Source organism: Oryzias melastigma, linkage group LG6 (assembly GCF_002922805.2).
Source record: "Oryzias melastigma strain HK-1 linkage group LG6, ASM292280v2, whole genome shotgun sequence".
Classification (NCBI taxonomy): domain Eukaryota; kingdom Metazoa; phylum Chordata; class Actinopteri; order Beloniformes; family Adrianichthyidae; genus Oryzias; species Oryzias melastigma.
Genome location: NC_050517.1, coordinates 2,615,998 through 2,637,289, shown reverse-complemented (window position 1 = coordinate 2,637,289; position 21,292 = coordinate 2,615,998). Strand labels below are relative to the sequence as shown.

Here is a 21,292-nt window from a genome sequence, read left to right as displayed (position 1 = left end):
CCTGGACAGGTGTGCAGAACCACAGTGCATGCATGTAACTGTCAGGTAAGTTACCATCGCAGTGCTCACATATGTCTGAGCTTCTGAGTTTTGTTTCTTTTTAATGTAAAGCTCTTCGTTCTACACAGCAGCTGCTAACTGCTACATGCTAGCTCCCCCTCCATGATTTAACTCCTTAAGACCCGAGCTGTCCTTTGATATGCCTGTTTTATTTATCTGACAGAGAAAAACAAGTTAAGAAAATTACTGTGGGAATAAAACTGAACTAAAAATGAATAAATGAAAACTAATAATGATATCAGCTAGTCATGAACACTCATCATCAAAGTCATCATTTATTTTTAAGAATTAGAAAGAGGACAGGAATCACATTTGGTTAAAAATGTTCAATAGCTCTAAAGATACTAAAGATAAAGTCACTAAACTTTCTCACATGACTAATTATCACTTATATAACAAGAAAATTTGCTTTTTTTTTCTAGTTTATATTTGCTCTATTTTTACCTGTTTGTTAAAGAAAGCTACTACACAGAAGTGTTTTATTTAAGCTTTTAATGATAAAAGAAGTTTAATGAAATATAAATAAGGGACAACACAAATCTGTTTATTCAATTTGTTCATGTTTTAAATGTGTTACAAAAGTATTGGATCGGGACTTGTGAGGACATGGTGTCAGCAAATACACAAATTGAATGACTAGGAATCGGATCTGACTCAAAAAAAAAAAAAAACCTGACTGGGACATCCCTACTTAACAGTATCCTTTATTCTTTCATTGTTTTGGGGAAAAAGACAGTACCCTTTTGGAAAAGGAAAGTCCAAAGTGTGGTTTGACATGCAGGACCCCCCACGGCAGCACACAGGGCCAGGGTGGCATCTGCTGCAGCCGCTGAGCAGAGGAGCACACAGAGAGCATGCAGTCCATCAGCGACAAATACAAACTTTAACAACAGGAAGGGAAAACATTCAGAACTAGGAACTCCTGTGCTGTGGGGGGTTGTCATAGCAACCGTTAGACGTGGCACCACATTTGAGTCCTAATCCGATCCCAGCAGGATATAATGCTGCTCTGGCAGACAGAGATGTAATGAGGCGGGGCTGCTGAAAGACATGAGGGCACTCAGCATCCTGTCATCCATCAAAGACTTAAACATTGAATTCATTAAATCCTAATCCAACTGGGTCAAAGCATGGTCTTTTCTGTTCAAGGTTAAAGACAAAGAAAATAGAACATTTTCATCCCCTATATAATTTTAGCATCAAGAACATGACAATGAAACCGAAGTGTAAAAAAAAACATTTTTTTTAAAAGCTGTCCATTCTGCATGATAAATGAGAGCTGCTGGGAAGACTGTAAAAACACAAATGAGCTCATGTCTATCTTTAAAAATACAATCTGGTATCTCCTGGTCTGGTTTTTTTCACTCTAAAAAAGAAAGCAAATATAGGGACGAAAATGTGATAGAATTCACTAAGTCTCCATATAGAAGGAAACAAACACTTCCAACAAACCAGAGGTTAAAATTTTACAAATAACTTAGTAAAAGAGCAAAAAAAAAAAACTCTGAAAAAAGACTTTTCTTACTTCTACAGTATGCATCAAAGTCCTGGCAAGTTCTTCTTGTATCATTTCTCTTTTAGCTTGCTCATGCATAGTGTTCTTTTCTGAGAGAAAAACTCCAACAATGCCGCCCTTAACAGACCATGTGAGGAAATGTTCAAAGAGTAATTCATTTAATGCACACTTTTCCTACAATTACAGTTTTTATTTTTTTATTTAAATACCACATTGAAAAAAAACGAAATCCTAATAATTGCAGCAGGGTAACTGCATTTCTGTCACTTGGTCTGATGAAACATGGTAACATTCTGTGTCCCGCTAGCAGCAAATGTTCTGCAGAGACAGAAACTTCGTTTTATGGCTCCCCTCAGCTATCCTATGATGTCAGAGCTTCCAAAAACGATGCGCAAGGCCAGCCGTCTGTCAGAGTGCATTAACAGAGTTTTCTAGTGAGCTTGTCACCATCCTGACCTCAGCTTACCAGCCCATGTTGCTACAGTAAAGCTGGATGTGCACTGACATCCTAGAGACTCTGAGCGGCTTGTGTTCATGTCAGAGTTTGTGCTCCAAAAAACATTTGGAAGGATTCTTTTAAATCCTAGTGGCACGGCAATAATGATGACCCTGTTTCCTGAATGTCAGGGGTCAGAGAGCCGCCGCCTTCCTTGAGTCCAGTAGGACAACAGAAAAGGCATTGGGGGAGCATCCCAAAACTCAGGAGTAAAAGTGGAACACGATACAGGAAAGCTTGAGAGCATTTTTTTATCAACAGACACATGAGTTCATAAGGTCACATAAGCCATAGTGAAAGACTGAGAACAGCAGGGCTTTGTGTCCATGAATTTAGAAGCTGACAGTGCTTTTCATCAAGACCTGTGGTGGTTTCACTGGAGACACAGGTGTCATGACAGCTGGTTTTTAGTCTACATCCCAACAAGTCTCAGTAAATCAAGACCCTCAAGCATTTCGTTTGCAGCCTCAGCAGCCTGGAAATCAAACCTTTGACATTTTTATTTAAATGTCGTGTTTGGGTCTATTATTACCATCTATATATACAAGTCGTATTTCCTCCTGTGTGTCTAAACCAGTGTTTCCCAACCCTGGTCCTCAGGGCACACTATCCGGCATTTTTTTAATCCAACCCTGCTCAAACACACCTGCCTTTGATGACCGCTATTGTCAGGCTTCTGCTGAGCCTGATGATGAGCTGAATCTGGTGTGCATAAGCAGGGCAACATGGAAAACATGCAGGACAGTGTGTCCCGAGGACCAGGGTTGGGAAACACTGGTCTAAACGGCCTCTGGCGTGAAGGAGGTCATAGAAGAGACATAAATGAAAAGGAAAGAACAGCAACCTTTCTAGTGTTTGTCATTTTCTGTCCTGTTGCTGCTTTATTTGAGGACATGCTGCGATTGTTTGCAGTTTTAGGAGTGGAAACAAATCCCAGACTTCAGCTCAAAATGACAGGTTTTCAGTTTAATTCATCAAACTAAACTATGAAATAACTTCTTCAAATCTAATCTCACCTCTAAGAATTGTTTTGACTGCATTGGTTGTGTTCAACTAGTTCTAACCTGCTAACATGTTGAAACAGTTCAAAGGAAAATCAGTAAAACGTGTTTTTGTCACCCAGCAATTCAATCCCCATTTTTTCACCACCACATTGGAACCACAAATTGTCAGTGAGTGCTGACTGTTTCGAATCCGTCTGAGTCATCGTTTTTATGGCAACCAATCAGGAGTGAACTTGTTGGAAGGCCACACCCCTACCATTTGAGAGGGGGTTACAGGGGGGTTGTCAGTCAAATGTTTGAACGTTCAACTTGAGTCCATATACTTTTACTGAGGCCTCCGATTGGTCTGTTTATAACTTCCAGAACTTGAACAACAGAAAAAACATTCATAAAAATGAGGAATATCAAGAAGATGTTAAAAAAAAAGGTATCAGATCAAGAACGATTATTCTGACCAGTAGAATGACTGAGTAAGAGCTGTTTATTTCTTTATAGAAGTCTACAGGATTTTGGCATTTTGGAACCAGCAAGTACTTCCTGTTTGGAATGGAGGGCAAATTACATACGGTAGTTTTGAAGGTTCCAGAGCGTTCTATTAAAGCTATAGATTTATGGCCTATGGTCAGAATATACTGAAACAATTGAATATTATTGTGGGCAAGAACTCAAAGGACATGTAGCATCATACAGAAATCAAGAGAAAAAGATTGGATCAAAATCTTGGTAATGACAGGATGGATTGCACAGTGTTTAATTCCCCCACCATGCATGCATTATTTTATTTAGTTTTTGGCAGTAAAACGAGAAAAGTTTGAAAATCTTCTGTGACTTAGATAACGTCATAGAATTAAGACTTTCCAAAAAACATTCCACTTAGTATCCACCGGGAAACCATTTAGAGACACCAGGGTCATTGACCCGGGAGCTGTTGACAAAGGAATTATCTATGTCAACCACGTGCCACTACGCCTGCACCCGTCTGCAGCTTTCAAGCCAGCCAGAAGGCAAAGTAAGGTAAACACACCATGCAGGTCACATTAGCTCTGCACTTGTTGTCTTTTCTCAGGGATATGTTTGTTTCTGGTGGGTGTTCAACCATAGAAAGAGCTGCAGCTGCAACAAGAGTTCACACATGCTGCTAGGGTTCAGATTGCCAACAGCACATGAATATGCAGACGCAGACAGCTGCAACGAGAGCCCAGCAGGTGTGGACATGGCCCTTCAGCAGTGTAGCAAGTCCTGTTTTCCACAGGTATTGGACCGACTGAGACATGGAGCTGTTCCACATCCACAGAAATCTTTCCACTGTTCCAGAAATGTCTAGTCTGTGCCTACACAAGACCTTTTGAGGACAAAGCACAGCTCAAGATAATTAAACTGATTTTTACTATCTTGGGTTTATTGGATTGATGGATTGATCTGGTTTATTTCAAACATGTGTGGGCAATACAAGACAAAAAAATTACACACATTTTTCAAACTCGTTACAGAAACAATGAAATGCATTGATTAAAAAACCAAACAAAGACAAACTTAAGTCACTGTTGTTTCTTTAACTATAGTGATTATTAACTAAAGTCAAGTAGAGTTTGAATGGAAGAATGAAAACTTTATCTTAGTTTACGATGCACTTTTAATACTATAGGCAGACATAAAAACATACAATTAAAAACAAAGTACCAGGATATGAGGTCAGTGTCATTTTCAAACATGTTCACCAAAATCTGTTGCAAAAGTCGTGGTTTCCGTGTGATCTCTTAAATGTAAAAGTAAAACAATAATACATTTTAACAGTAATTATATATTTTTTATATATTTTGAAGAAAAATTGGAAACACTCCTCAGTTTAAATTCTTTAAATGTCTGAGTTACATTCCATAAAATTATTGCGCCTCCTAAATTAATGTTTTTGAGCAGGTTTTCAACAATTGACCCCACAGGACTGAGAACATGAAATGGGCCCTACCATGAAAATTCTACTTTTTGAGCTTTTAAGTGTTTCACTGTTCAATCCTCAGTATAAAGAACCCCAAAGTGGTATTTTGTTCAATCACACATCTCTGAGTGATCCCCTAAAAACCTGCACTCTCAACACAGCTCCTCCCATACCCGCAAAAACGAGTGGGTCCTAACGTGCTGATGTCACAGAGTGAGACCACCTCTTTCAGGAAGAGTCTGCTCTGATAGATCCGCCCCCTAGTCTAACACCAATTCTCATTTTATCCCCTTATCCAGTGATGATCCGCAAAAAAACGTTCATTTTAGATGCAGAATACCACATATCTTCCAGTTGTGTGGTGTCTTCAATAAACTCCAGCTCAAACAGGTGTTTGTTACTGTAGATGCGGGGCTCCTTTAAGAAGAGTCTGCTCTGACAGCACCACCCCCACTCTAACACAAACACACACTTTCTCTGTGAACCTAGCGGTGATCAACTAGCTTTGCGAGCTCCCTTGGTTTGTCCAGAGTCATGAAGACAGCGGCTGCCAGTGCTACTTGTGTTGTGATTCAGTGTAGTGATGGCCAAGAAATGCTCATTGGATTTAGCGTCTAAACTTTGTGTGGCAAACGCCTAAGAACATTCTGGAGAGGAATCTGCACAACATTTAAGGTGGATTCTAAACATATCTGAGACGGAGAAAAACTGGTTTGAACATGGATTATTGATTAAAGACTGAAAGTGAGCGTGTCTCCAGGAAGATGATCTACATGAAGGTGGAGAGGATTTTTAATAAAAAAATTGATGATGCTTCAAAGAGAACAGAACCATTCCCAGCTAGTGATAATCAGAACAATGTTCTCCTCATTTTAATGAATCCTGAAATGTTCATCTGGTGTCAGCATTTTGTGACTGAATTTCACCACAAAATGAATCCGTTACACATCAGCATTGAAGCCAGATCTAGGACAATGTCATCAAATGGGCGGGACCCACAAGGAGTGAAAGGCGGAGCCTCAGAGATCGAGTCGTTTTACTTCCGACTAAGAAAAGAGTTCACAAAAATAACTTATATTTTATAAATAATTAGTTCTTTAACGTCCAAAGGTAATATATGATCATATGTATGGATATAGTTTACTCTGAAAGACTTAAGAAAATCATGGTATGACCCCTTTAACACCTTTGGAAATCCAGCACCCACACATTATCTAATTTCTTTGGTTAGAAGTTTACCAGCCGGCTTGCCTGTCAACTGTTTTTACATCAGTTTGTCCAGTTATGACAGGGGTGTCAAACCCAATAACACAGGGAGCCAAAATCCAAAACACACTTTAGGTCGCGGGCCGAACAGGATAAACATTTATTGGACACTCTAAAGCAGGGGTCACCAACCTTTTTGAACCTGAGGGCTACTTCATGGGTACTGAGTCATATGAAGGGCTACCATTATGAAATAACAAATTTTGCTCAGTTATATTTATACATTATTAACAATTAATAATGATACTCCTCTATGTAAAGACACTGATTTCTCACCATAATTATCAACAATGACAACAAGCTAGGAAACAGATATTAATATTCATCACTTTAATAATCTCAGTAATTCTTAAATTTTCAGATGATCTCTTACATCACTACTTTTTATGGGAAAATGTCCAATTTTCACTATGTTGTACCACGTTTATCAATTATGAAATGTTAAAGAAAAATCAACTTACACATTTTAAATGAATCTTGTCACATTTTGAACTAATGACCAAATCTGCAGTATCTTTAACATAATTAATGATCTTTGAACTGGAGTAGGTCAGAGGTCACCGAAACTTATCTAAAGTTCATGCATTATCAACATATTTTCAAGACGTTTTAATTTTTAAATTTGTGTAAATGCAAGTATAATTTAAAAAAATAGCAACAGAATAAAAGTTAATTTTAGATGCAGTTCACAAGTGAGTTGTGCTAATTTTAGAAGAGACCAGAGGGCACCTTGTGTGGTCCTTGGGGGCACCACATTGGTGACCCCGCTCTAGAACTACATTTTTAAACTTTAAAAACTTAACTCTTAACATAATTATGAAAAAAAAACCATATTATTCCAGAATAAATCAACTTAAACCCTAAATAACTTTCAATATTTTACTCTCCATAAAACTATATTCTGTCAAAAATGTATACAAGCGAAAGATAACATTGGGTCATTAATAACAATAAAATAAAATGATATAATTACCCAGAGAGCCAGATCCGGTCCCCAGGCCTCGATTTTGACACTTTTGAGTTATGGAGTCAAATCCTTATCAGTCTGAAGACATTGAAATAACAGATTGCGGAAAAAAAAAAAAAACAGACAATACATATTAAAACATTTGAATAAAATGTTTTTTAACTCAAAAGCACACATTAAGAACTTTAGAAAAAATAAAATAAAGACACTCAAAAATTTTTAAAAAAGAAAAAAAAACTATAAAGCCTCGAACATTACCAAAACAATGGCTTCTTTTAAACGACTGTTGTTTGTCTTGTTTATTTCTCTGACTCTTTGATTTCAGTCTTGAATTTGTATTTTCAAGTCAGACTTAGCATCTCAGTGTTGACCTTAAAGCCTCGTTTCCACTGAGCGATCCAAACCGGATCAGACTGGACCGGGCCGGACCAGACTTTTGAATGTTTCCATTAAAAAAATGGACCCGCTAAGCAGGACCGACTGGTACCATTTCCAGTCCCCCATTAGTCGTAGGTCCATAGAAAAATGGAATGGATCCGTGAGGGCGGAGCTTCTGTCATCACACGATGTAACCCCTTGATTGGTGGAAAGGTTTTATGACAGCAACCGTCTGACGAGCGCTTTAACCGACCTAAGATCAAAAAACCAAAGGTTTTGTCCTCTTTTGGCTGGATTCTTCTTCTCCCCCCACAATCTTCTTACAAAGAATAATAAATTCTTTACATACAGTATTAACCCATATTCACAGGGGTTGGGGACTAGAGACACGCCCAGTCCACAAATATGGAGATCCCCCGTTTCCGTATCACCCGAAGAATGTCCGTTACCGATCCAGACTCATCAAAACACTTCTGATCATGCTTTGTAAACATTTATTGAAGAACATTGGAGGTCAACATAAAGAGATTTTTTTTTTCTTTTAATTCAGAGCAATAGACTGTTCTGCAGCGTAGAGGCCAGCTTCATCCATAATAAACATCTGCTCTGGATTATAATGATCCTCTGCTGTTATCTTTTTTATTTTCTGTCTGTTTCTGAGTCAGCTGATGCATCTTCTCTTTCTCTGTAGTCGCACCGCTTTGACGCACAGCTACATCATCAGTCTACATCCTACATGAGCTTTGATGGTCCAACGTTCAATAGAGACACTCACTTGAATGGACGGACCGTTCTAAACCAGCCAAGAGTGGACTGGTCTGGTCCGTTCCGCTCAGTGGAAACGAGGCAGAATTTTATGTGGGGCTGGGGCTTTGAGCCCATTGGCTACCGGAGCACGAATCATGATTTCTGCCCCATAAAACCATCTGTTGTTGGCGTCGCTCGTCATTCGTCCTCTGATGCACCAAACACTGGAAGAGCATTATCACTGCTGTACGCCACACCACAGGCGTACCATTGAGTTTGAAACTTTTCATAAACTTTAAGTATTTTTATTCAGAATGTCTAATTTTTCAAATGTACCATTGAGTTTTAGATTCATTTTAAGCTCCACCTGATTTGACCCCATATGAACCTAATCTTCAGAAACAATGGAGGGGTGGAGCTCTGTTTTTCTTGCTGCACCATGGGAAATATTACATTAACTTGCTTTCCTTACTTCATGTTTGCTGCAGTGCTGACCTTTACATATACATATTCTAGTGTAAATGGAACAACTAAGGCTAGCATGATTCAATGACTCATAGAAAATTCCTACAGTTTCTTGTTCGGTAAATTTCTAAAACTTGATCATTTTTTAAGCTTTTCTAGCAAACATTTCCACAATAAACGCTGGTCATCTCCAAAAAAGAAACCGTTCTGAATGCATGCAGCAGCTGGAGGAAAAGAGAAATTTAAGAAAATTTTGAAAGAACGTGGTTTGGCGGATCTTCAGACTATTGTGACAGCAACTATCTCGTGTTCTCATTATCTTTGGGAAGTGAGGTTGTCAAATGGTATCTAAGTATACACTGGAGACAGTTTGGGTGTTTGGCCACCGTGGCCTCCATCCAGGCTCTTCCATGAAGCTAAGCATAGGCTGCACTTAAACTCTGCTCGTCCCAAAATAGAGGCCTGACTGGCCACAGCATCGCAGGATGATCATTTCGGTGCGTCGGGAGTCAGCACATTTCTCTCAGACACATCTGCCAGGCACCACATGTGGACATGTTTGTGACTTTGACAAAGATCAAACCCTCGCTCGTGCTCTCTCAGCTGTGTGTCATTCATACAAATTAAACTGAATGTAACTATAGAGCAGCTCTTACGAATGAACCACGCCCAGACAAAATATGCTGTTCTCTCAAATGTTGGAGCTGTCCTGCTTTGGTGCACATTTCCTCTTGTTTTTTCTTCTCTGCATTGCTGAGGCTTTGTCTCTTGCCTCTCTTCAGCCTTTTCCTCCCTGCAGCTCAGTCCCGTTAAGGCCTCGGCTGAAGCAGAGCGGCTCTAAAAGTGGAGGGCCAGTGCCACAAATAGGACATAGATGTAACTCAACTTCCACCATCAAAGTGTCAACATAGTCACCAACAGGACTCGGGCAGTCACAAATAGCTCTGTTTGCATTTGGAGCTTCTACCTTGTTCTAAATGATGATCCTCATGTCTGATCCTAAACGTGTTAGATCCGACCGTCTGGAGGGCAAGTGAGTGGCACATTTCCTGTCCCAACCCTCCACCTCTCACAATGTGGGATGTTTTTCAAATCATGGAATAAGATGCATTTATTTGGTGTTTTGATAGTCTTTTTAACTACTCAAACCACGTTTACGTTAGGAGATTTGGAAATGAAGAGCATATAATGAGATTGTCAATTTAGACATTTAATTTCACAGCTGCATTCTTGGCATGTTCAAGTCTGTGATCCATAGACACCAACATGATGATCTGATCAGATTATCACATTATTGGCTCAACATCTAATCTGTACTTTACACCTGTGCCAGTGATTTTCAGAATTATAGCGAAACAATTAATAACAACAATTAATAACAATAACAACAATTGTAACAATTAATTGATCAATAAATGTACAAAACCAGATTGATTACTCTGAGGTAAACTGTTAATCGAGCCGACCTATCCAATTCAATAAATTGATTATATGGATATTGGAAAGTACCAAATGGATTGAGATTTGGTAGCTTACTTTACTAAAAGATTAAAATGGTCAATGACCACAGCAGAAAATAGCAAAAACTGATCAACCATCAATCCAGTCCAATGTGTGGAAACACTTTGAATTGATCAAAGTCATGTGACCATTCAGTGTGATAGAATGTTCTAATAATGATTCTTTTGATGTGGAAAAACAACAATTTTATCAAACTAAAATCTGAATGGATTTGACATTCATTCTTGTTAACTTGTTTGTTTGTACACATATTTCATTTACACTTTATTATCTTCAATAAAATACAAGGAATTTGTAAAACTCCACCTGCACTGTTCAGTAACAGGTATTTACAGTCACTAAATCCCCCAAATTATTTACTTCATCCAAATGATCAGAACCAGGTGTCCTTTTCACTTGTTCTGGCCACAAATGTATTCAATCACAGCCTCAGTCAATTAGACAGTTGTTCCAAACATTAGTGAAAGAATGTTCTGCTCTCAGGATCTCAGTGAATTCCAGAGTGGAACTGTCATAGGATGACACCTGTACAAAAATCCAGTGGTGAAAGGTCCTAAATCTTCCACAGTCGACTGTCTGCTCTATCAGAACAACATGGTAGAGTTTAGGAACAACAGCATCTCAGACACCAAGTGGTCGACCACGTAAACTGATGGAGAGAGGTCAGAGGATGCTGAAGGTCAAAGAGGTCACAGACTTTCTGCAGTCAATTGTTACAGAGCTCCAACCTTCATGTGACCTTCAGATCAGTCTGAGTACACAGAGAGCTTCATGAATGGGTTTCCATGGCAGCAGCTGCATCCAGACACACATCATCAAGTACAATGTAAAGCGTGGATGCAGTGGTGTAAAGCACACCGTCACTGGACTCTAGAGCCGTGGAGATGTCTTCTCTGGAGGGAGGAGTCATCTGGAGATCTGATGGACCTGTCTGGGTTTGGAGGTTGCAGGAGAACAGGACATTTCAGACTCCATTGGTGGAGGAGGAATGATGGTGTGGGCTTGTTTTTCAGACCTCTTAGTTCCAGTGAAAGGAACTCTGAATGAAACATTCTGGACAATTCCATGTCACCAACCTTGTAGGAACAGTTTGGAGCAGGCTTTCTTCTTCCAACATGACTGTTCACCAGAGCACAAAGCAAGGTCCATAAAGACATGGAGGACAGAGTCTGACCTGGACTGATCTGCACAGAGTGCTGACCTGAACCCCATAGAACACCTTTGGGTGAATTAGAGCAGAGACTGAGAGCCAGACCTTCTCCACCAACATCAGTGTGACCTGAACAACGAGCTTCTGGAAGAATGGTCCAGAATTCCTAGAAACACTCCTCAACTTGTGGATAGTCTTCCAGAAGAAATGAAGCTGGAATATCTGCAAAAGGAGGACCAGCATCATATTGAACTCTATGGGTTAAGGATGGACCTTCAGTTCATATGCAAGATAAGGCATTCTCAAAAGTTGCTCCCATGCCAAAAAATTGCAAGGACCCCCCTGATCTACAGCACGGAAGTTTTTAATATTTCCGCTAAAGATACATTCAAAAAACAGTCATGTTTGTCGGAAACACATTACTATTGAGGTGTTTCTGTGTCTTCATTTACTATATTCTTATCATCAATCTACTGCAAAAAGCGAGTGAAAAACTGCAGAGAACATTTTCAAGATTTGTTCTAAAATAATCCAAAGCTACAGTGACATCAATGTTTTGATTACATTTAAATTTAACTAGTAAGTTGACAAAAAACATTTCACTGTAACATTGTTTAAAGTGAAAAATATTATTCCTTTCAAAATTCTGTGTTTTTAATAGGGACGTCCCGATCAGGTTTTTTGGGGCCCGATCCGATTCCGACTCATTTGATTTTGTGTATCTGCCGATACCGAGACCCGATCCGATACTTTTACAAGACATTTAAAACATGAATAAATTAAACAAACAAATTAGTGTTGTCCCTTATTTATATTTCATTAACCTTCTTTTATCATTAAAAACTTAAATAAAACAATTCTGTGAAGTAGCTTTAATAAACAAGTAAATATACAGCAAATATAAACTAGGAAAAAAAATACTATTTTCTTGTTATATAAGTGATAATTAGTCATGTGATAAAGTTTAGTGACTTTAGCTTTAACATCTTTAGAGCTATTAAACATTTTTGACCAAATGTGATTCCTGTTCTCATTTAAAATTCTCAAAAATAAATTACAACTTTGTTTTAGCATAACATTTGATGAGTGTTCATGAATAGCTGATATCATTATTAGTTTTAATTTATTAGTTTTATTTATTTAGTTATTTTTAAGATTATGTGCTTATTTTTTAAGTTCTTAAGACATCACATTTTCAGTTTTTTTACCACAGTAGTTAATTTTCTTAACTGTTATTTCTCTGTCAGATAAATTAAACAGGCATATCAAAGGACAGCTCGGGTCCTAAGGAGTTATATCACGGCGCTAGCATGTAGCAGTTAGCAGCTGCTGTTTAGCCATCTGTCTGCAGCATGAAGAGCTTCACATTAAAAATAAAAAAAAAAACTTATTTTTCTGTTGGAATACCTTTAGAGGTTGTTGTTTGAGTTATGGCAAACCAATAGAGACACTTGCTGTCAGTTTAAAGCGTTTTTAAAAGAGTTATTGGTCCCTGAAGTTAGCTTTCTAGCTAGCTTTGTTTACGTTAGCCTTCTGCTTCAGCTGCTGCCGTTTTCTGCTGCGTTTTCTGGTGATGACATTTTGTGATCTTTTCATGACATGCAGACTTGTAGTGGAGTATTTATCCGTAATGATAAGATGAAATAAAAAGCTCTGATCATAATGAGAATTAATGAAATATCCGATCCTGATCGGACAAAGGAGTCCGATTCCGATCGAGTTCCCGATCACGTGATCGGCCCCAATTTCCGATCACGTGATCGGATCAGGACATCCCTAGTTTTTATCTAATGTACTTATTGAATCTAATCTCCTGTTCTAAATCAAGATGATGGCGATTAAATACGTATTTTATTTTTTTTCATCAATAAAAGACATACATATAGCAAACATTTACCCATAATGTATCAAATAGCAAAAAGTGTGGTGTGATCTGAGAATCGCTGATTTTGATTTCTGAATCAAACCTAAGTATTGATCCACAGTCCCACTTTAAAGGGACTGAATAAAGGAATCCTGTTTTTCAATGTCTTATTTAATTCAAAAAAAACATTAAAGATTGTTTAGGATCCAACAGTCACAGTTAAACCTGCATATGGGCCACTGCAGCGCTCACCTTTAAGATAAATGTCCAAATGTCAAAGTTCACAGTGAAAAGATAGCAGGAACAGGACATGTAATCAGCCTAAAACAGCAGAGCAAATATAAACAAAGAACTAACTTTAAACTTGCACATACAACAGTCCAAAAAGTCAGCGGAAAAGGGATCATACTTTGCAAATTTAAAGAATATGAAGTAATTTTTGATCTCAAAAAGTATCTGAAGTTCCACCTGCAGGATAACTGTGTCAAACCCTAACAACTAAATAAATCTACACTATGGTAAAGAGGGTAAACAATGAGCCCATTCATGGAGGATTTTTAGTCCGGCTTATTTTCTGCTGTCAAAGCTACAGTTGCTCCATGAAGTGAAGGAATCAACACAGCTCCTGACAGACGGGCTTGGCTCAGTAAACATGAACAAAACATGGAGGTCTGGGGAGGCTTTAAACCCATCGGGCTTTGTGCTCGCCTGGTGCTGCCATGGGTGACAAACATGCATCCTGTCTCTGAGCGTCCCCCTGGCCCGGCGCCAGAACTCCACTGGCCTTCTTCAACAAGTGTTCTGGAGCTTCACTATAACATTCCCCCAAAGAACCTCTTCCCATAGAGGACAAAACTAGAATCTTACGTCTTTATGCTGTACATGTATATCTCTAAGCATTCGAGTACTATATCTTTCAGAGAAGAAGTCACTTTTTTTCTTGCATAGTTTGGGCAGGGGTTTGACTAATATGGGATTTTCAGAGAAATAAATAGGCTCATGATTTTGCCATTTCACACTAATAACCACTAGGGGGCCCTGTAGGTGCATGTTTCAGTATTTGCTACCGACAGCAATGCAGAAGAAGAAACGCCGGCCTTGGTAGAATTGTTCTAAAGTGACACGGAGAATGAAGAATTCCACAGACTGACTTGTTAGCATGTTCTTTAAGCTACCGTTATCTGAATAATTGTTCAGATGTTGCACTAATATACTAGATCAAGTGTTACTGCATTGAAGCGAGCAAATATTCAGTCTATTATTTTCATCTGTCCCATCGTTATGATATTGAGACACTGCTACTGCTACAAACGATTGTTTTAATAGTCGACTAATTTTTTTCGATTAGTCGAATAATCAGGTCATGGGCAAACTGGATGTAAAGCACGCATCTTAACCATCATTAACTTTAAACTAACTAAAAACTAGATATATAGCATTACCTGTGATAATGCCAGTGTAAAGGCTATCACACTGAAGCTGATAGCCAGCTAAAATATTAGCTAAAGCCCCTCTGATAAAATCCAGTTGTTTTGAGTTTTTAACATGTCTGTGTTTCATTTTTCTTCTAAAAGAGAACAAATGTAATAAGTAATCAGTTCACTTTTGCATGTGAAGGTGTGCTGCGCGCATACGTGCACACGGCGGAATGGAGGTGCTGCAACATTGTATATTGTGATGATGGAGTATTTTCCAAGAGCATCTGTCACAATAAAAAGAGATGTAATATGAGAATGTGAAGTTTATTTCATAATTAACATTTTGTTAGTCGCTTTTCAAAACAATATTATGTTAAAAACATAGCAACGTTTGTCACAACTTTTCACAAAAGCTGCTGCAACATCAGGCATATTTTCAGAGAATAGCTGATAATATATTTTATTGTCGTATATCGAGATATATATCGTATCGTGATATAAAATACTTTATATCGCCCAGCACTACCGTGAAGGAGCAGGTCTGCTCAGCTCCAAAAGTCACGCTCACCCAGAGTAGATTTTTGAAACAGAGACTTCAGATCAACATGAAAAATGGCTCTTTAAAACATTTTGGTTGTGGGATTTTGGTTAAAAACTTCATAATCATCATCAAGACCCTACTGTAAATGTGTTTTTGAATTAAAAAAAATGTCATGGAGTCTTTAAATGCCAAATTAGCCTAATAAAATGAAAAAAAAAGCCTAAGTTTGCCAAAACAGCAAACATGTAGCTGAAATATTATCTAAACTCCAAAATAGCCTAAAAAAACATAATAAATGCCAAAATAGTCCAAAAAGCCAGCAGAATTCCATTATAAATTTCAAATTTACTACATTCTTACTCCATATAATATAAGGTAACAACTAATCGACTATTAAATTAGTCGTCGACTATTTTTATTGTGGATTAGTCGTCGATCAGTCCACTAATCGTGGGAGTCCTGGACTCCACTACATCGCGGATCACCTTTCAGTCTCATATATGTTTTTCAGATCAACTTCTATGCTCTATGATTTTTTTTCATAGTCCACTGTGTTCTGCATCCTGATTGGCTGTTGACCTTATTACTTAATAGCTTCCCTGTTGTGTCTTCTGTAAACTTTGAGAGTTTGAACAAGAGAGTAAACTGTGAAAATGTTCATGTCTGTCTGAGAAAAGTGCAGAAAGTGTGTAGTGAGGAGCTTTCGCAGCCTTAAAGGGTTAGTAATGGGGTTGTGGGTCATTTTCGGTGTTAACTGTATTTCGCCTCATATTTACCATTTCCAAATGTTTTGCTGTGTTTTGAGCAAGAAATATTGAAATAAAACGGCATTTTTGCGGCCAATCCATATGCAAATTTCCTCTTCCGGGGAAAAGCTCCGTTTTGGTCACGTGGTGCGTGTGACGTCACCAGAGTCAACATAGCAAGATGGCTTCTCCTTTGCGTGTCGGAGCTAGCGATGTCAGCGATATTTCAAGGTCCACAATTCTGTCTTCGGACTCAGATTGTGGAAACATTTGTTCTGAAAGTGACGCTGATTCAGAGGCGCCGGGTGTTTGTGGTTTGAGGACTGTAAAGCCCTATCAATTTGAGCCGGCAGCGTGGAAAGTAAGAGCTCACAATCTGGTAATGACACTGACAGTGACGCTGAGAATGCCGGTGAAACCGAAAGCTGTCAGTTTATCAGAGCCATGCTGGAAGACGTGGAGCATATCGTGAAGCTTTGTTTACAGATCGGAACCTTTTGGCGACTCTAAATCAACTCATTAATGAAGCTGACTATCCGGGTCGGTAATGCAGAGTTTCATATGCAAAATAAAGAGCTTAGAGACATGTTTGCAGGACCGTCCGCCACTTTATTATTATTATTTATTTATTCACTTATTTATTCACTTTATTCACATACCCGGAACCTCTTTCACCACCTTACTGCATGTCTCTGACATGCGCAGAAACCAAAGGAGAATGTAAACAGTTCTCCGTACGCCCCGTTCTCCACATGAATCGTCCCGTTTCAACACACAACAACAACAGGGGATGACAACAGTCTGTCACGTTAGCTAAGTACACTGAAAATTCCGAAAACGATTCCTCTTCAGATGAAAGCATCACACAGAAATGAATGAGATCTGATCTTTCACGGAGGAAGAAATGACTGGTGGACCGCTGCGAGTGTCGATGGTTTCATCAACGGATCTGCAGAGATCCTGCAAGCCACCATCAATGATTAATAAACTGCAAATCAAACAAAGAAACTTCCAAACATGTGCAATGTTTTAAACATTCAGTTTACCTGTTGAAATCAGAAGCTTTTCACAGTTTAGTCGGTCTGGTTCTGCTCACAGTGTTCATTCACAATAGGCTCATTTCGATTGCAAATCTCGTAAATTTACGACTTTAAAAATCATAATTCTAATTTTTTTTTTTTTTTTTGGTGGCCCTAATACTCCGTCGGACCATAACACTGATGTTTATAGAATTCAACTTTGCTGCAGCGCACACACATACATGTATCTGCAGACACCCTGGGCCCGCCTGCATTCTGCTGCTGGCACTGTCTCACCCACATGACGTCAACGCGTCACGTGACCCAAATGGAGCCGTTTCTGAAGCAGGGCCAAATGCGAGTGTGATTTGTCGTTGATTTTGTCAAATTTTACAAAAACCTGCGTTTGTCAACGGTAATTATTTGTTATTTTTGATACATTAGAACATATGGAATATATCTGGATAAGAGATCTTTCACTTCTTTGAGTGTTACCACAGCTCTGGTTAGATCTGAGCTTCTTATCCTCTCCCAGAAGAAGCTGCTAGCCTCTGTTTACACAGCAAACCACCTTCTGTCAGCCGGAGTCTCTCCACTTTAGAGGTGGAGCTCACTTTAAGAATCACAACAGCTCTGATTGTGCAGCTCATTTTAACAGGATAGTTCAGGCTGAGTCAACCTCTTCTGCTGTCGTGACAACAACCTGAGGCTTAGTCTCAACCTCTCATCTCCACCTCATTCCATTTAAGCTTAGCTCCAACTTTAGCATGAAGAGCTTTAGGAGCCTTTTAAAGTAATTATCAGCATTGCTGCGCTTTACCACAGAACGTCTTTGCCAAATGGAGAAATTAGTGGTTGATCCGAGGCATTAGCAGCAAAGCTGAACTTGCTCTGCTTGGCTTTGATCACGGCGGCTCATCCTTCATCAGTTCTTGAAAACATGCGCCATGAAGCTTCTGTTTGTATTGTAGTTGCCGCCTGGCAGGCAGGTTAAGCAAGAACTCCATTCATCTAAGCCCCTCCCTTCAATGTACACCTTTCTATTGAAGCAAACTATTGTGGCTTCAGTGCAAATATGTGGCCGACAAAGCAACCAAGACACTGAGCAACTCGATGAGCCCTATCAATCACCGATGCACGAGAGAGATCCACGTTCTTGTCACAAAAAAACGCTCTCAACAAATGTTTTGATCTTCACCGTCTTTGTAATGGTTTAAAAGAACAAGAACGTCTCTGTTTAGATAAGCCTGGGTCTTAAACCAATTTCACAGTCCTGGGTAAACCCCTCAGCCTTCCCATATGTTCCAGGACTGAGCCTGCAGCCTTCACCACACCTTCACATTTCCATAACTTCTACCAGAACACAAACACGCCGGGCCTTTTGCTGTCACACCTGAAAAATGACAGAACAATCAAGGCCGACTGTTTCTTCCACAGCCATGGAAAAACCTTCAGTCCATTGTGACACTTGTCAACATCTTAAGCCTGGTCACATGTCCATGTGTGGGGGTAGACCAGCATGAGAGCTGCAGGTTTTTGGGATGCCTGGCCCGTTCAGGGGGGCAGACAGTGTCGTTCACTTCCCTTATTGACGTACAGGCACCTCAAGAAACAATGTGAGAGTGGAACGTACCACTGTCGTGGATGTGTATCATAAAGTGTTTAAGAGGAAAATGAAATTTCCACGTTCTTAAGACACCAGGGTGATGCTGTGGTTGTGAATCTGTTGAAAAAGCTTGTAGGTGTAATGTACAAGCTACTACAGCAAGCCTGAGGCTCCCTGCTCCACTCCATCCTGATGCATTCTCTCAGACAAACAGATCCATGAACATCTTTGTTTTCCTGGTCTGAGCTGGAATCTGGATCAGAACTGTACACATGGGTAGAAATGATATTGCTGCCATTTTTGGTGCACCGGTAATGTCAGGTCAGAGTGTGAGGAGCCATCAGCTAGCAGGAGAGCAAGTAAACAGGTGGATGATGGGAAATGGGAGAAGGCTTACTCCCTGCCCTCATTGAACCATGAACTACTGCTCTGCAGAAACTATGTCCTAAAAGATAAAAAACTGTTTTTTGATTTTGTCTAAAAATGGCAAATTTATAATCAAAATACTACTGGGAATGATTAGCCAATAGATCAGAAGATGATGTGTGGAAGTTGAAGTGTTTGTACGGCTATGGTCAGCACAAACACTCTTTCCTCTGCTGACAGCCTTTCACTGGATGTTCTCCAACAATAAACCCCCATCACCTTCTTCAGATAGAAACACCGGCATCATCAGCAACATCTACATTTAGATTGAGCCTTTTCCAAATCAAAATCAGGAATCTGCATCAACAGCATTCACCTGAAACCCACTGCTGGCGGTGTGAAACAAGCTCCACAACAAAGGGATGGAAGAGAGAAAGGCCTTTAGCCTTCAGCTAGACAAAGACTGAGGATGCTGCAGCAGCTTCCTCTGCTCACCACAGCAGACGGGAGTGAAGGGAATCTGCTCTGACACTCCCCACAAAGGCTGAAGCAGCACTGCTGCAGGTGCAGAGGAACACCTGACCGGCTGACAGCTCCAGTGAGGGCTGCCTCCCCCAGACAGCAGGCCGGCGGTGGATCTGCTCTTTCATCGATCGTCCGTCTCTCAGCAGGAGGATCAGAGTCAGGATCGGGATCAGGCTGCCAGGCTGGTCAGGTCCATCTCCTGGGAGGTTTTTGGAAACAACAGCCTGGTCCTTGCAGAGCATGCTGGGACAGGCTCGTGCACCTGCGCATGACACTCCAGCTTGTGTCCCGAATGTCTACTAAACCTCAGTATTGAAGTGATATAACGTTCTCCGATGCAGATGGAAGGCGGGAACAGGTAGGAGCCTGACGGTGAGCGGGGCTGTCTGGGTTTCAGCATCTGATGATGGACCAGCTCCTAAACCCGCGGCGCTGACTGACAGGTGGCGCCGGTCAATTACAGCGCTACGCACTTAGCTTTAATCAAGACAAAGACCTACCTCAGAGCGACGCGGACCGAACTCTCATCCTGTCCAGTCGTCATGGTTCCTTATCGATTCAAAGTCGCTGAAGATGCAGAAATAAAGGAGCGCGCGCTCCCACGGGGGGAGGAGGGCGGACTGAGCTCACCTCGACCTCAGCACCTCCATTTCTAAACGAGCGTTTACCCCCCTGACGGTGACGGCCGCGGCGCTGGCCTGGGGAGAGCCCGAACCGACACCGCCGAACCTGCTGCAGCGGGCTGAGCCATTCACCGGCACGGGGAGCCGCCGTTCACCGCCAGGTCCACGCCGGGGAGGGAGCCGCAATGCGTCAGCAAGCCACGCCCACTCCCAACGACAACACCATGACGTCACAGCAACCTGCTGGCAGACGCTGCTTTACTACACATGCAGAGCAAAGATGTACTTTCTTATATGACGTGTTTGTAGATCAAATAAGCATGAATATTTATCCATTTGACTCCAAATACAAAATGTAAATAAGAAACAAAGACATGTAGGCATTTACATCCACATGTACACACGTTATATACAGTTATTGATGTTAATGCAAACACAAACGATGAAGCTGCAGCATTCTGACATCATGCTGCATTCAAATAATCTTTTTAGAGTTTCTAACATGTATGTGATGCATTTTTTCTTGTGAAAGAGAACAAATGTAAAAATAAATCATTTCATTTTTGCATTTCCAAGTGTTTCTCCTTTTAAATCAATAAGCACTCTATTGTTAGTTGAAAACTTGATTTTCAGTGTATAATGATCATTTTTTCTGCATTTATATGTAATTGTATTATGATGATAATCAGTGAGTATCACATATCTGTTACATGATGTATGATTGATGTTAACTGAAATCCTGAAATAATGTTTTATGAGATTAAGCAATAATCAACAAGCACTGCACTTTGCTATTGGGAATTGCAGATCTGATCAGAACTGGATTACATACCTATGCAAAACTGGTGGTCTTGTCTCTTGGGTGCCGGTCTCCTGGGCAGTCTCCTCCCCACGCCGGGAGTGGGATCCCCGAGATGTAAGATCTAGCAGGGGATCAATCTACATCGGAGCCTGGGGGTGTCCAGGTCTCGGTGGTGTGGAGTCTGGTCCTTGCTTTCGAGAACTAGTCCTCTCCTTAACTCCACCAGTGGGTGTGCCTGGTCGGGCCTTGTTTACATCACTCCTTGGGGCCTCTGTT

The 21,292-nt window shown here is 40.2% G+C and overlaps 1 protein-coding gene across 9 annotated transcripts in view; it reads right to left on the bottom strand.

Annotated features, from left to right (window-relative positions):
- The window catches only part of kif21a (kinesin family member 21A), an 82,600-nt gene extending 62,196 nt beyond the window's left edge, over window positions 1-20,404 (bottom strand). For 2 of the 9 annotated variants that reach the window (XM_036212611.1, XM_036212613.1), the window contains exon 1: window positions 19,562-19,941. In XM_036212611.1, coding sequence (XP_036068504.1) covers window positions 19,562-19,833 — 272 coding nt within the window. In that variant the 5' untranslated portion in view covers window positions 19,834-19,941. Of the gene's footprint in view, window positions 1-799; window positions 890-7,251; window positions 7,324-19,561; window positions 19,943-20,091 lie in introns of those variants that run through there. The other 7 variants (XM_036212616.1, XM_036212615.1, XM_036212617.1 and 4 more) reach the window with 6 other exon arrangements.
- Window positions 20,405-21,292: the final 888 nt, after the last annotated feature.